This window comes from Syngnathus floridae, chromosome 11 (assembly GCF_059516105.1).
Source record: "Syngnathus floridae isolate MCC-2025c chromosome 11, RoL_Sflo_1.0, whole genome shotgun sequence".
Lineage (NCBI taxonomy): Eukaryota > Metazoa > Chordata > Actinopteri > Syngnathiformes > Syngnathidae > Syngnathus > Syngnathus floridae.
The window spans coordinates 4,937,719-4,953,661 of record NC_142423.1 but is presented as its reverse complement, the minus strand read 5'-3'; the positions used below and the strand labels follow the sequence as shown (position 1 = coordinate 4,953,661).

At 38.4% G+C, this 15,943-nt stretch overlaps 1 protein-coding gene and 1 long non-coding RNA gene across 5 annotated transcripts in view; one reads left to right on the top strand and one right to left on the bottom strand.

The window, feature by feature from the left end:
- Window positions 1–373: 373 nt before the first annotated feature.
- The window catches only part of slc2a9l2 (solute carrier family 2 member 9, like 2), a 28,073-nt gene continuing 12,503 nt past the window's right edge, over window positions 374–15,943 (bottom strand). For all 4 annotated transcript variants that reach the window (XM_088389121.1, XM_088389119.1, XM_088389122.1 and 1 more), the window contains 5 exons: window positions 15,492–15,602; window positions 12,222–12,323; window positions 11,914–11,989; window positions 6,145–6,272; window positions 374–1,835 (listed from right to left, as the gene is read on the bottom strand). In XM_088389121.1, coding sequence (XP_088245247.1) covers window positions 1,593–1,835; window positions 6,145–6,272; window positions 11,914–11,989; window positions 12,222–12,323; window positions 15,492–15,602 — 660 coding nt within the window. In that variant the 3' untranslated portion in view covers window positions 374–1,592. The remainder of the gene's footprint in view (window positions 1,836–6,144; window positions 6,273–11,913; window positions 11,990–12,221; window positions 12,324–15,491; window positions 15,603–15,943) is intronic.
- LOC148390463 (uncharacterized) overlaps window positions 2,365–15,943 on the top strand; it is a 29,887-nt gene continuing 16,308 nt past the window's right edge. The window contains exon 1 of the long non-coding RNA XR_015861216.1: window positions 2,365–2,583. This is a non-coding gene — a long non-coding RNA (uncharacterized LOC148390463). The remainder of the gene's footprint in view (window positions 2,584–15,943) is intronic.

Here is a 15,943-nt window from a genome sequence, read left to right as displayed (position 1 = left end):
CACCTGCTTCAAGGCCGCTTTTAGAGTTCTTGTGTTTACTACTTTAGTGTATCGTTAATGGTCTCTTACCATTATTCCCGAGCACCTCTGGAAAAACATGGGTTTCCTGTAGCTATTTATGTTTCCTTCCACATTTTCATAATTCTTTGTTTTCAATAATGTACATATACATAGTCTTGAAAACATGAATACTTTTTCCATATAAATGTTTCCATTTTCCCCACGCTACATTCTTTTCTGTTGATATTGAGCTTCATATTTATTCTATCTATATTCATTCTACACTGTTGGAAACCCTGTTTGCTTTTTTTTTTTTCTTCACGTCCTATTTCTATGGAACATGCATTTGTGGTATGAGCAAGAAAAGCATAAGTGAAGGAAAGCGAGAAATGAAATTTTATTTGTTTGACTCAATAAAAATTGTCTGTGGAAAACATCATTAAATAATTATAATAGCAATAAAGGTATGATTGTGATCAAAGTCAACAAGGACAACAGGGATGTGAAAGGGAGAACTAAAAAACCAGGGCAGGCTGGGATTTAGTAAGTGGGTTGAATGAGGAAAATGGACAGATTAACAAACAAAACAAGCCCCACTCAAAACTCCTTTTATTGCACGCAGACAAGGCTGTGGCCATATGTGGTTTAACCTCGTACTAGCTAGTAAGTTTATAAATACTGAAGATATCCAATCCTCCAGGGGGGAACTACATCCGCTTCCCTATCTCACGCATGTCTGCTTCCAGATCACTTCCAGCTCACACCAGGTAGCAAAATTGCCTTTTGGGTTTTTGAGAGGCGCCATAACTGTGCATGTCAGAACAAGTGCTTCCCCCCCCCCTTCGTCTCATAGCATATTTTCAGCTGCATCTGTCAGCTTCTTTTACACACAGTAGTTGCCCCAGCATCACACAGCAGCTGAACACCAACCAAATTCAAGGTTTTTGACACAGCTGGATAATATGAAAACAGAAACTATGGTAATTATAGATGCCGTTTATTCAGGATGGCATAAACCTTGAGATTGGGTGGTCGTTTAATACTCTTGTTAAGCAATGTATGTTACGTGCATCTAAAGCAGTGGTTCTTAACCTTTTTGGAGGTACCCAACCCCATCAGTTTCATATGCGCATTCGCCGAGCCCCTCTTTGGGAGGGGGGGGGGTCGGTAGTACCGAACCCCATCAGTTTCATATGCGCATTCACCGAACCCCTCTTTAGGGGGGGGTAATGACATACCAGCAAATCAGTGTGACTTCTGCTGTTGCCTTTGCAAGACCAGTTCAGATATGCGTTATCGCGAATTTACACGACAATCAGGTGTGTTCGGCCATCCGCGGGGGGGGGGGGGGGGGGGGATAGCATACCATCTCTGCCGAACCCCTGAAGCCGACTGACCAAACCCCTAGGGTTCGATCGAACCCAGGTTAAGAACCACTGATCTAAAGTAAGATCGAAAAAATTGCATAAAATACATATAAAATTTAATTTAGCATTACATTTTCTTCATCACAAGATAAATCTGTATAAAAAAAAAATAATAATAATGATAACATAAATCTGAATGCTCCTTCAAGACAATTAGAGTTGAGTTTAAAAAGAACTTTCCATCTTAAAGTCATTTTGTACTTTTCCATTCTTATCCTGCCCTGTACACAGAACGAGGTTCATTTCATGGTTGGTAGAGGAGACCGGGACTTTGTTGATCTTGGCAAAACTCTGACTTATGTCCATGAAGGTTTTTCGTTTGGTTTCAGGAAGAACGATAAAGAGGTAGACAGCCGCCACCACGCAGAAGCCCACAAAAACCAGGAAAGCAAATGGCCCCAGCGCCTCCTACATAAAACACAAAAGAAAGCCTAAGACAAATCCGACGCATGTTTTCCCAATGGGGTTAAAATAATTCAAATTAGTCATTTGCAGGTTGTCACAAAGAGTAGTAAACATGCTCTAATTAAAAACGGACACTTTGACAATTAATTATCTTAACAAACATATTTTAGGCTTGTGATAAATACATTGAACTTTTAGACATATAACTCATTTCGCCCTGTTTGATTACCCAAAGTGAGAATTTGTGATTCAAAAGTCTTGTTTGGGTGTTTTAGTCTGACCTTGAGGGTCGGTGTACAGGAGGACAGAACATAATTACTGCCGTATGCATGTACCTGCTCTAGGTGATGACGAGACCCTAATAACCACGACTGCAATGGAGACCAAATTATTGTGTGAGCTGTTATATCACTCCGGCTGTTGACACAGTTTGCCCATGTTGAGTGAATTTCATAAGAGCACTATTAAACGACATCGTGCAAAAGGGCCTGCCCCACTTTGCATTTGGCCACTGTGATGTAATGCTCATCTGCAAAGTTAGAACATACAACAAAAACATTCCCTTTCTCTCCCAGCTGTTCTGGACCGTGAGGCCCCACTCAGCTAGTGTGAAACCATGTCACGATATCCGATACTGAGAATGAACTGCGGAAGCCGACTGTCTGGGACAGCATGTCCAGGGCGGGATGGAACGCGGAGAAACCCGACAGGATCCAAGTGAGAAGCCCTGCTGAGTCAGGACACAGAGGAGGTGAGGAGGTCCTTTTAAAACGGTGGGACAAATCCCAACATATTTACTCCCATTGTGGCCAGTCAAACGATTTGCTTTCTGGGGCAGCACTTTGTCATAATCTGTGGTGGAGGTGTGTGCTGTAGACTGCAGAGGATTATACGCATGTGAGAAGGGTTTTATAGATTTACGGCGTCCCACTGGATGCCGAGTGAAGGACAGCGCCTGTGGAGCATGAAAGACTTAACCGTACACCACATGACAGGAGCATAACTGCAAATATCCGCAGTGGGCTGTTTAGGCGGTTTATGGATTATTGCGTTTCCATTACATCCTCGCTGCCCGATAATTGGGAGACATACTGTCGCTGCTGAGAAAGAAACGCAGTTATGAATCATAACTTTGCCACTTTGCCTTACATGTGGTCAGTAAATATGTGTATACATATATATATTTACATATATGTATACGTTTCCATTATACCAACCCAAAGCGAACTATCACCTTCTTTAACTACAGGCAGTCTGGCCTTTTGTTTTTCACTTATGTCACTTAGGTTAGTTCTGCTCCAGGAGACTAATAAAGTCATCCGATCTCATCTCTGCATGTTAACAAGGCTGCTGGCAAATTTGCGACATTCTATTCCTGTTAGTGGAAGTTTAATTACACTCATGCTGTGGAGAAAGAGAGGTTGAAGTCATTTCTCGCCGGTGTGCAATTGAATGTATAAAAATAGTGAATGTCCTTCTGGGTTAAATACTGGTATGGTTTATAGCATGCTGTCTCATTACATGCCTTTTAAGTTTGACTTTATAACCCTAACCTTGCCGGCAAAATACATTTTTCAATAACGCTTGCTGATCTTCAGTAACATAAGATAAAAGTTATGATAAAATAAATATAGTAGGACGGTTATACACAGCCATAAAATACGGTTACCGTAATTTCCGGACTATAAGTCGCGTTTTTTTTTCATAGTTTGGGTGGGGGGGCGACTTATACTCAGGAGCGACTTATATATGTTTTTTTTCACAAATTTTTACTTGATCATTAAGACATCACTTACAAGTATAGTTGACCACTTCACATGTTATTTTTAGTATAGTTGATCACTTCACATGCTTTTATATCTTTATCTTGAACATATTCAAAACATAAAAAATAGAGAAAACATCAAATAAAGCAATTAACACTTTAAAGCACCATATCCAAGTCCACTGTCTGCTGTATGTACACTTGCTCCATTTTTGCTCCTCTTATATTTATTATTATTATTTATTATTATTTGTTTATTTATCATTTATTCAACACTCTTATTTATTCATTATTTGTGCCTTCTTGGGTTTTTTGTGTGTTGCTTGTATGCATGTGTACTATCTCACCGAGGGATAGTGGAAACGTAATTTCAATCTCTTTGTGTGTCTTAGTATATAAAAAAAAAAAAATCGACGATAAAGCAGACTTTGACTTTGATAAAACAACCCAAAAAAATTATATTTTCAGACGAAACTGGATGAGGGCGCTCTAAATTTCACTGTTGGCCGTGACTCATCAACTGGGTGGGCTTAAGAAAAATGGCACCAAAAAGAAACTCATATTTTGCAGGTTACAAACTTCAAGTTGTAAAATATGCAGCTGAAAACAGTAATCGAGCAGCAGAAAGAAAGTTTGGAGAACCGTGATGTACCAATGGATTACTATTTCAAGTGATGTCAGTAGCGCGGCGGTTGTTTACATACAAACGTGCCCACATAAGGACTACCGGCATCATTAGCGGTGATCATTTCTAAGTGACATGGAGGACAAAGAGTTTGAAGGAATTAAGGATTTGGAGTGACATAGAAGGTTTGAAAAACTATTATGGCTTTTACGCACGCCCGGTCCTACTCTACCGAGTCGGGGGCCGGCGCTCAGCCGAGTGGCTGTCCGCAAACGGTGCGCGGGGCTTGGACATGGCCATTACGCACGCCCGGTCTGTCTGGAAGTCCACGCCGCCACACGCTTGGAAGTTTGTTTTGTTTAATAAAGAGCCGTTTACCAAACCCACGTCTATCCTTGTACTTTGTTAACGCTACAATATAGTTATATAGTAGATCTGTGGAATAAAGACGAGGCTGACGTCAGGGTGCACGCGCGGCGATGTTGACAAAGGACGAGGAATTTGATCGATGGATTTAATGGAATTAAAGTGCACGGATGGTTTGATAATACTATTAGCTTGTATTATAGTTATTTGAAATATAGTTTATCTATCGTTATATGAGCCTGTGGAATATTTTGAAGTACAAGTGCCCTCAGCCGTGCGCACCCATTGTTGACAAAGAACAATCGATGGATTTAATTGGAGTGACACCGATGGTTTTATAAACATGTTATTCATGTAATAGTTGTCCTTAATCACTCTATATGTTACGTCAGGCCCGTTCTCAGCTCTTTGTTTGTGTTTGTCACGTTAGCATACCTATCGTTTAGCCTGTTGTTGCTATTTAATGAATTGGAGTGACACCGATGGTTTTATAAACATGTTATTCATGTAATAGTTGTCCTTAATCACTCTATATGTTACGTCAGGCCCGTTCTCAGCTCTTTGTTTGAGTTTGTCACGTTAGCGTACCTATCGTTTAGCCTGTTGTTGCTATTTAATGAATTGAAGTGACACCGATGGTTTTATAAACATGTTATTCATGTAATAGTTGTCCTTAATCACTCTATATGTTACGTCAGGCCCATTCTCAGCTCTTTGTTTGAGTTTGTCACGTTAGCATACCTATCGTTTAGCCTGTTGTTGCTATTTAATGAATTGGAGTGACACCGATGGTTTTATAAACATGTTATTCATGTAATTGTTGTCCTTAATCACTCTATATGTTACGTCAGGCCCGTTCTCAGCTCTTTGTTTGAGTTTGTCACGTTAGCATACCGATCGTTTAGCCTGTTGTTGCTATTTAATGAATTGGAGTGACACCGATGGTTTTATAAACATGTTATTCATGTAATAGTTGTCCTTAATCACTCTATATGTTACGTCAGGCCCGTTCTCAGCTCTTTGTTTGTGTTTGTCACGTTAGCATACCTATCGTTTAGCCTGTTGTTGCTATTTAATAAATTGGAGTGACACTGATGGTTTTATAAACATGTTATTCATGCAATAGTTGTCCTTAATCACTCTATATGTTACGTCAGGCCCGTTCTCAGCTCTTTGTTTGTGTTTGTCACGTTAGCATACCTATCATTTAGCCTGTTGTTGCTATCGTTTAGCCTTTTGTTGCTATCGTTTAGCCTGTTGTTGCTCGTTCATGACTGTTTTTGGTGTGGGATTTTGTCGAATAAATTTCCCCCCAAAATGCGACTTATACTCCAGAGCGACTTATATATGTTTTTTTTTTTCACTTTTTGGGGCATTTTGTGGCTGGTGCGACTTATACTCCGGAGCGACTTATAGTCCGGAAAATATGGTAAATAATCAAAATTTCTTATTTCTGATATTGTTTTATACTCAAAGCAATGTTGGGATCTCATCACCATCGGCATCTGTACATTAAAAAATAATTATTTGGACTCAGAGGTGAGGTGTTGACTTACCTGTATAAAAGGAAACAGGAGACCCACTGCGAAGTTGGACAGCCAGTTCACAATGCCCGCGATCATGAAGGCGGCCGGCCTGTAGGATTGCTCAAACAGTTCACCGGTCAGGATGAACGGGATGCCACCTGCCAAAACAAACAAGAATGTTGTCAGTTATCAGTGGAGCAAACGCTAACAGATCACGTGAAAGAGAAAGTGAGTCGTTAATTCTGTTCCGGTTTGGTTACGCACCATTGAACGCATGCAAGGCAAAATGATTACACAAGAGTCTCTGGCGTCTGTCTCACTGGGACTTACGGAATTGTTCTTGTGGACCTTTGCTTATAATGAGCCAGCTGCTGAGCAAATACTGCCACTCGCTGCTATAGAGCCATTAGTGGGAGCCAGGAGGCCAGCAATTTGAAGATCTTAAAAAATTTTCTTTATGCTCCACAAACAACGCTATAATTTGCATTGTCAAATAAGCAATATAGCAAATAGCAGCAAGCTATATTGAGCTATTCAGCCCAAATGAAAAAAAAATCTTTGTTTTACGTAAAACATCTTAACTTTTACAATTCTGACATTCTGTTTTGTTTGGTTTTAAGACAAAATACAGCCCATGCCATTAAATCTGTGTTACCATAGCAACAGACCGCACACAATATATATTACCATGATAACATCTGAAAATACGTGTCCCACGAAATACTTCCAACCATGCGTTCAAAATTAAAAGGGTATTTGTTCATCCCATTAGCAAAAGTAATGGAGATTCATTTAAATGTGCTCCCAGTTACCTTGTTAGTGTGAAGGTGAAGTTATGTTTTGTTTTTTTTCTTAACAATCCCTTTTCTTACAGCCCATGCTGTGAGTCACAAACAAATTTTCATTTGTTTCATTATTATATCTGGAGCCCCCAAAAATTTTTATTTTGCACAAAGAGGAATAATTTTAACAATAATTGACTGAACTTAACTCTTAAAGATAACAATAATGACAAAAAAGGAAGCCACGATAATGATGATAAGAACAAAAATGATAATCATCATCATTATCGTCATGCCTTTTATTTGAAAGAAGCTTTCAGACCACACAAGGGAAATGAAAATGAACGGCAAAACCAAGGTAAAAAATGAGAAGGAGACTTGACACAAAAAAATTTGGGCTTTAAGAGAGACTACTGCTTGACACAAAAAAAAAAATGTTGCCTTTAATTAGTGGTAAGTTCCAGAGGTGTGCTAATAAATTTTAAAAGAAACTACTTTTGGAAAAGTCTTCAAATTAGACATGTATTGGCAAATGAACATAACAAAAAATGTGTTTACCCCCGTTAGGGATGTAATGAATGTGCGTACTTGAGGAATTTTTATCTGAAGCGAGCACCCCTACTGCAAAAACAAGCCGTTAACACGAGCCAACCGCCTTCGCCAGCGGTGTTTGACTATGCCAGATGGTTTGGCACATGCTTCCTATTTTTCAACAGTGTATTGTGTAATTATATGAACAAAGCATAACACACATCAAATGGCACTTTTAAACTCCAATCTCACTGGGCATGATGTATTTAATAGAAAAAAGCAGTGTCGATAACAACTATCACAGAAATGATTTCGCAACCATAAATTGTGTCTTATCTGCATTCTGTTTTATCCTTTTATCTTGAAATGCGCTGCGGCTTGAAGAAAATAACAGTGAGAAGGTTTCATGTAAGAAATGAGAAAAATTGTGTTTTTTGATCAAATGCAATCCATCCACTATCCTGTTTTGCTCAAGATCACTTGTAGGCTAAATCCTATTCCAGCAGACTTACAATGAACAGCCAGGAATGCCTTTGCCAATCAGCTGTCATTCAAGAAAGGCTTTTTCCAAATTCTTCCTATTAAGGTAGAAGCAGAGAATTTTCACAGCAATGTGTGTTTATACACCCTTGCACCTGTAGATACCCCCTAAAAGCTCAAGTGATATAAAGTGCTTATACTAAAGTCTGCGGTTGAATTGGAGGTGGCAAATCGAGTCCAGTTTCTGAAAAAATAGTTGTTAGCTTAAAAAAGAAGGGAAAAGAAAAAAATAGAAAATCTAATAGCTCTCATTTGGGATGACAGAGCAGGTTCATGCTGCAGGCAATATGATATATGAGCCAAATTCCCTACCCTGCGTCATTCGTGGACACTCAAGTGGGATGCGGAAAAGGAAGACACTGCCAGGATTTTTTTTTTCTTTTTTCAAAGGAAGCTCAAAGAAATTCTCAAGTCTCGTAACTAACGCCTCCTCCAAATTTCTCACAACATAGACGCCACTCATTGGGTCTCAAGGTACAAAGTTCAAAGTATTTTCAGAGAGGACTTCGCAGCCCTGATTAGATAAAAATATGACTCTGCAGTCAGTAGAAACAATAAACGTAGTTGGTTAACCTGCAGATGGTCTTTTGGTGCGCTGAATTAAAAGAGCAGCCTTGAAGCTCCAAGCACAATGGTGTTAAATATGGCCCATTAAAATCCTGCGACAACAAGCCCAAGGATGTTTGGTCAATATTTTGATGTGTTTGTGGAGAGCGCAGAGCCTCAGGTCACACAAGGATTGGAATTGAAATGGCTCCTTGAAGGTGACCTTCACTATAAATGTTTGTCAATTCTCAGGGTGAGCGAGTATGGGCGCAAGACAAAATAGCGATTAATGTCTTGTGAGAGCCTGGTCACTCAAATTGTTTGAAAACAAACCTGACAGATGAATTGTAAAATACATTTCGTTGAATAATTGTATTTTATTACCATTGTATGCCTTGTGAGGACACACATGCACACACGCACACACATTTGTTTCTTAACACTCCCCGCTTCATTTCTACAATTCTTTTAATTAAATCTCGCAACAACAGCAACCAAACATCATTAAGTGTCACCTTGGCTGTGGTTCATTCCACAGAATCTCCATTAACATTTCGAGCAATTGATATTTTATCAATGTTCACCATGATCACCAAGGTGACTCAAATAAAAGTGGAATTTTTGCATGTTCAAGCAACAAATAGATTCTACTGTTATATTACAAACGGCTATTAGGGAAATACAACTGAATTGAAAATTGTTGACCCCGCATTATCATCATTGTCATTTAAATTCCTAATTTACTAATTTTACCGATCTCTACCCGGCCAGGCTCCATTAGATTTATAAATCACGGAAGCTACCAACAGTTAATGAATAATCCTAACCAAATTATTCCCTCTGTTCAGATGGGAAGAGCTTTTATGTTGTCTTTTTTTTTTCTTCCGCCGCTTCCAGCGCTGTTAAAGAGCCATTATGACATCTGGGATTACTTCACTAGACTGATTTATCTTCAGCTCTTTGAAAACAGTCACTGATGCAAGAATTTCATTAATATGATTTTTTGATTCACTTTTAATGAATATTTATAATCTAAAGATTGTGACTGTTGTTTGCCACATCTTGGATAATAATGATAATTTAATAATAATTTTGGGGACTAAGCGGTTCAGAGGATGGATGGATGGATAATATTAATTTGTTAATAAAATAATAATTTAATAATAATAATAATAATAATAATAATAATATTACCCAACCACGAGAGTTTGTGTGTGTGTGTGTGTGGGGGGGGGGGATTCAGGCAGTACATCCTGAACTGGTCCCAGCCAAACTCATCTCACGGACGTCTTGGCTGTTCCATTTCTGTCTGATTGTAGAGAATATGCTCAGACATTTGTGTCGTGAGTTGATGTGTGAGTCAGCCAAGTGATAATTTCGACTTGCATTTTCAACTTGCATTAACCACTTTTCAGTTGCTGTCATGTTGAGGGCCGTTCCTTTTGTAAATCTCACCGTGGATGCAAGGAGTCAGAATAATTTGAAAATGCTCGCCTCGCCTCGCCCAGATACATGGCCCGTCAATAGCGTCTGCTCCTGTGCTTTTGTGTTGATTTTCATGTACCCACAGTGGGTTTGCTTGCTTTCATTTTCTCTTTTAATTCATGCTGGCCAAATCATTGCCCAAGGATGTCTACTGGTCTTCAAATTAGCACTGAATAAGAAATGTTGTAACTCATCACGATTTTCGTGACAAATGAACATATTTCTAAGAATGCTGAAAATGTCTCCCACACTTTGTAGATGATCACTCGAGGGAATGCGTGAATGTCACCTTTGTTTGAGAACAAGGCCAACCAAGGACTCGCCACTCAGAATAGCTTTGCATACATTTTGACAAGAACATTAGAGTACTGGCGCATGTGTTGCTGACACCCAATCACTTCTTTAATGGTCAATAGCAAAATAGAAAATTAATTATCATAACTGTGACAATGCCATTGCTGGAAATAAATAAGTCAGCACAAAAAAAAAGACAATATGCAAGATTTTGTGCAGATAGCGTTCAGTCTGCTCAATTTGGATGCCCTTTACGTTCATTAAGAATGAACAGATGGCTTGTTTGTTTCTTCCTCACTGCTTGCTGCGTCATGGTTCTGAAAGTTCTTACCAGGAATAAGTACCAAAGTTATGGACCAATTTAGGTACAGAGTACCTATTATTGTGAAATCAAATGGTATATCAGTACATCCACTTATGCATGTACTATTCCCACGTCCTAAAACTACTAAGTTTGAAATCCAAAGCATTTCTTTTTCTAAATGACTCGGTGCAAGAGTCTATATACCACAAGTTCCAGTTCGAGCCCCCAGCAGTGACAGGACCCAATTAAGTCGCCTCCCACAAACTAGTCAACCACAGTCGCTAAGGGAACATCAACAGGTTGATTATCAAGGCGCTGGTGAAAAATACACTAACGAGAACAAAAAATATTCTACCAAATTTTGATGCCATTTTTTTGGTCCTTTCTGTTGTCTACAAATTAAGGTTTGAAATTTAATTCAGTGTCTTTGAATCTCCGAAGTCCAAAACAAAGACAAGCAACTGTGATGTGATTTTCAGTCAAATAGCAAGTGGCAAAATGGCCGCACATTTAAGATAGATCAAAATAGATAGATTTTGCTACTTAATTCATATCCCACAAAGGCAATATTAATCATAATGGCATGTTTATACCAGTGGGGGGGTCAGATAGAACATATCACTGCAAAGATTTTTTTGTACTGATGTCCTCTTTAAATGCCTTATCCAACCGGGATGAAAAAAGTGTCGCCTATTTAATCCGTATCGAAAATCTAATTTCCCAGGTTGATTCCATGCTATTTATTAATGTATGATAAATCACTGGCAGCATATCTCACCAGTGAGGATTAATGTCAAACCAGCTGCACATGGAGAGCAGCAAGGAATGCTAAATTTGGATTTAAAAAAAAGGTTTAGGTGAAATGAACGATCCTTTCCATCATGTCTTAGTGTTATTGGTTAATTATGGGTGAAAATGACCACGATAGAAAGACTTCACAGTAATTGTGGCTCGTGACTCACAATTAGAATTGACCTTTGAGTAAATAGTAGTATCATAAGCAGTAGACGGCTTTATCAACTCCAATATGCGATGAATCTCTGAAGTGAAGATGATATAAGACACAATTTCTATTCTCCTACAATGCGTCGACCCAATGTATGAAATCCTTACAGAGTCAAGTGGAGCTGAGCTTATTGCAAGTGTGTTCGTGCATACAAAAGCAGGAGCTCATTGCTTGTTATTACAGTTTGAGTGAGAATTAAACCACACATGCTGTACAGCCAATAATCCAGCAAGCTGTAGTACAATCTGCTCATTTGTTTACATCAAAACGTTCAAAAGTAATGAGGCGGGATTATAAGATAAAAGTATTACCTGGTCCAGAGCAGAAGGACGCAATCACTGCCAGTAAGCAGCCATAACTGAGGTAAGGCATCCATGATACACGGTCCTAGGAAAAGAAAAGGAAGGTAGCATTAGCATTAATTCAGCAAAATGAAAATCCTTATGCGCATTGGTACTTGACATTAATGTTAAAAAAAAAAAAAAAAAAGTTCTCCTGTCCCTAATTTTGTTCAACCGTCAATTCAGGTTTTTTTCTTTCTTCGTAATGTTGCCGTGTTGCAAACACAATACTGGGACAAGACTAGATAGGGAGGAGAGCAATCCAAAAACAATCTTACTTGAAAATTCAAGAACACTGTGAGGAGACTGAAGAACACTGCCATGGCGCAGAATCCAAATATGAGCAGAGGTTTCCGCCCAATTCGTTCTATCACTAAACCCTGCAAACAGGATAAAGACAGCTTTCAAGTTATACGGAAAAGTCATTTTCTATACTATTAGAATTTAAAAATTCAACCCTGCTACATTTACAATTCTGTGTGTTTAAAAGCCAGAATGAATATTTAAATATAAGATGTTTGTGCCCTGCCACGCTATCCATCTTATCATGATCAAGCTAGTCTTTTTGTCCTGTCCTAGATAATGTTAGAATTATGCAACTGAAACAACTAAGCAAAGTAATTTTATATTGTTATGTACGCAACTAGTGTACCAATATTGTTGCGGTAATTGTTGAACACAATGTCAGCAGGCATCACTCCTTGCATGGTGATGTCAATCATTCTTGAGAAAGAATCCCAAGAGATTCTATTTGGATGCGCTTGATGTGAGATAGAGGCTGAATCTGTAAAGGTGGTGGTTTCATGCATTCCTCCATCTGCCAAAAGTAGCTGTCGATGCACGTGGAGGGGGCATTATGGTATTCAGGATTCTGGTCTAACCTTACTGCTCGGAGGCGGTAGAAAAAGGTCATTGCTGTTTGTACAATATTGTACGTATCCCACCAGCTCAGCAGAGACAAGGTGGAAAGGGAACATGCACGTGTGTGTTTGGGCAACCTTACACATTACAATTCATTGTGCGAGTGTGTCTGTGTGTCCCATTTGCCCCGAAGACAAAGGACATTTCTCTACCACACACTTCTGCAGCCACACACACGCATAAAGAAATATCATCAGCAGAGCTGCAGCCCATTAAAAGCCTTAAGGCTGTAATTCCATCTGCCTGTGTGACTTGGTTTGGAAGAGGATAGAACCTAAAAGATTGTGTATGGTACATGGGCAGAAAACGTGCTTTGTTCTCAAAGGGAGGCCAAAATCGTTCATCCGAATTATTCCGAACAAAGTCAGTTGGAATAGGCCCCAGTTACCCGTGATGCGAACGAGAAAAAGACATAATTGCAGTCTACAATGTCCAATTCTTCTTTAAACTGTTGTCTGTGCAATTAGAAGCGCTCTGAGTCCACAAATTTTCTTGTTGGTTATGAAATTATTATTATAATTTGGATTACTTTCACAATAGATAAGAAAAAAATGTACACCCCGGATAATATAACACTGAATGAAATGGGTGTTCTCACAGAGCATGTCTCATCTGCACTTCTTGGCAGAGGCAACAGAGGTCAAAGCTGTGACTTTAGCGCTCATGGTTGACAGGACTAAAACGTCTCGTCATTATTCATCACATCAAGAAGTAGACAAGCCATTAAAGACAAGTAGCCACAGCTTGAGGCACCACTGGCCCTTCATATGCCGTGGCTTCAGCACCATCCCCAGATAAACCCTTGGGAGAGGCGTTGAGTGTGAAAATGTACTTTGTTTGGCTTTCACAGTCACACTGGTGACAATGAAACACAAAGACATGAAGAGGACATGCAAAAGTGTGGGCAAAGACTTTCCCTGAACTCTTAGAGTTTTCGAGCTGCACCGATTAATCGATTAATTGACAACTAACCAATCATCAAGTTAACTGTCTTTAGAATCGATGAATTGTTTTGGGACTTAATTTAATTTAAAATGTCCAAATTCTTTCTAATTCAGCCTCTTACCTGAAAATATATTTTTTGGGGCATTTTTTTACATTGATGACCAAACTAGCAACCCAATCTTAGTTTATTTATGTTATTGTACTGTCGATTTAATTTTATATCCAGTTTTTGAATGAAGGGACAGAAATGAAAATCCGTAACAGTTCAATTTTTTTTCTTCCTTTCGGAGAAAGTTGAAAGGACTTCCGTCACAAATATAACTAAAAAAAAAAGGAGACGTACAGATTTAGTGGAGGACTTCATGAGCTATATAATAATAAAGAAAACAAGTGAGGGATGAGTCATAAAATGAGGAACTGATGGAGGGCAGTTTACACAAGTGTCTGAGCTCATACACACAGACACACACACATGCACACACACTCAAACACATCAGATGTATAAGCAAATACAATTCCAATGTAAAAACAAGATTTATATACTGTAAAAAAAGCACTTAATAAATGGCAGCAGTGCAATGCAAGCAGACTATCAATAGTGCATTGACAGCAAAGTTACTGAAGCAAGAAAAGTGGTCATATTACACAAACGTTTCTAGAAATGTTGCGCTGTAACCCAGAAAATATTTAACAAAAAATAAATGAAATACACTAGCAGCCAATAAGCAACAGTCAAAAAAGGTCTTCTATTATAATTTACAATGTGACAAATGAGCTGAATGTAGAAATGAACTGGAATATGTATTTGACTCCAATCATTGGCTTTAATTAGATCTAAAACTTTATTCACAGCTCGAAGCAGCTTCTCTCATTCCCTTCAATCAATGAAACCCACGCTTCTTATTTTAGCTGTTTCAATTTAGTAATTGAGGAGTAAAAAATACTATCATTACCTTGATAATGCTTGGCTCACTAACACAAAGCCGGTGAATATAGGACTGCATGTAGTGTTTCTGTATATATTTACATTAAACTGGATTCAAGGCTTTTCTCGGCTGACAATTCACTGGTTCAATAAATAGTGTAAAAAAAAAAAAATTGCTCCTGCTGTGTCAGATTAATGCTGGAGCATGGAAATGCTTGCTGTTTGTTTAAAATTGCCAAGTGGTAACATTATGTGTAGATTATTGGAGAAATTGTTCGAAAACTACAAGTGCGTCTCCATGCACTCTTTACTGTGTATAATGAAACACTTTTTGGGCAATTACAGCCACTCCATAAGGATTTCGGGAAACAAACTTGCTATTGCATATTTTTTCTTATTTAAAGGGTTCATGTGGGGATATTAAAGTAGTAGGTCATGAGCTCATATAACCACAAATGCAATAGAAGAACAATGATGAAAACCACAACAAAAACAACAACAAATAAGCTATAAACTGTATCTGCTATTGTGTGCTACCAGAGAAGATGTACTTGGAAATGACTAAATTATTCAGCATCATGGTGAGGCACCTTTAAACACCATTAGACATATCATGATTGACATTTAATACAGTACTAAAATGTTTACAAATGTGAGGCCTGTAAGAATAAAAAGCAGGTTCAATGTGGTTTAAGTCAAGGGAACCAAAAAACACAACCTCGGGTGTTTATGAATTATTTAAAGTTGCAATACTCACAGAGATGATTGCGGAAAAAGTCTCTATTCCTCCTGTGCTGAGGGTTATGTACGGAATAATATTTGGAGTAAAGCCTGCTTCTTGAAGGATCCCATTAGTGTAGTACCAAATCTGTAAAAAAGTTTCTAATGGTTTATCACTGAAACTCAGCAAAAGATGCGAATTAAGCTAATGTCTGTAAATGGTTCAAAGTTGCTGTCCATTTAACCAATAATGCAAAAATATCAAATATGAGCTGTTTTGTTTCTTCATAAAACAGCACCTTGGAAAATCCTTGACAGGACGGCGCATATACTTTGTTTTGTTCCATTGAAATAATTGCAAACATTATTTTAAATTCCACTAATTGCAATCATGCGATCACTTGAAAAGCTGATGATAAATAATCAAATCAATTCAACATAATGTATAATACAGCCTTTCAGCTATACCAAGGTGTTAATTAGCAGTTC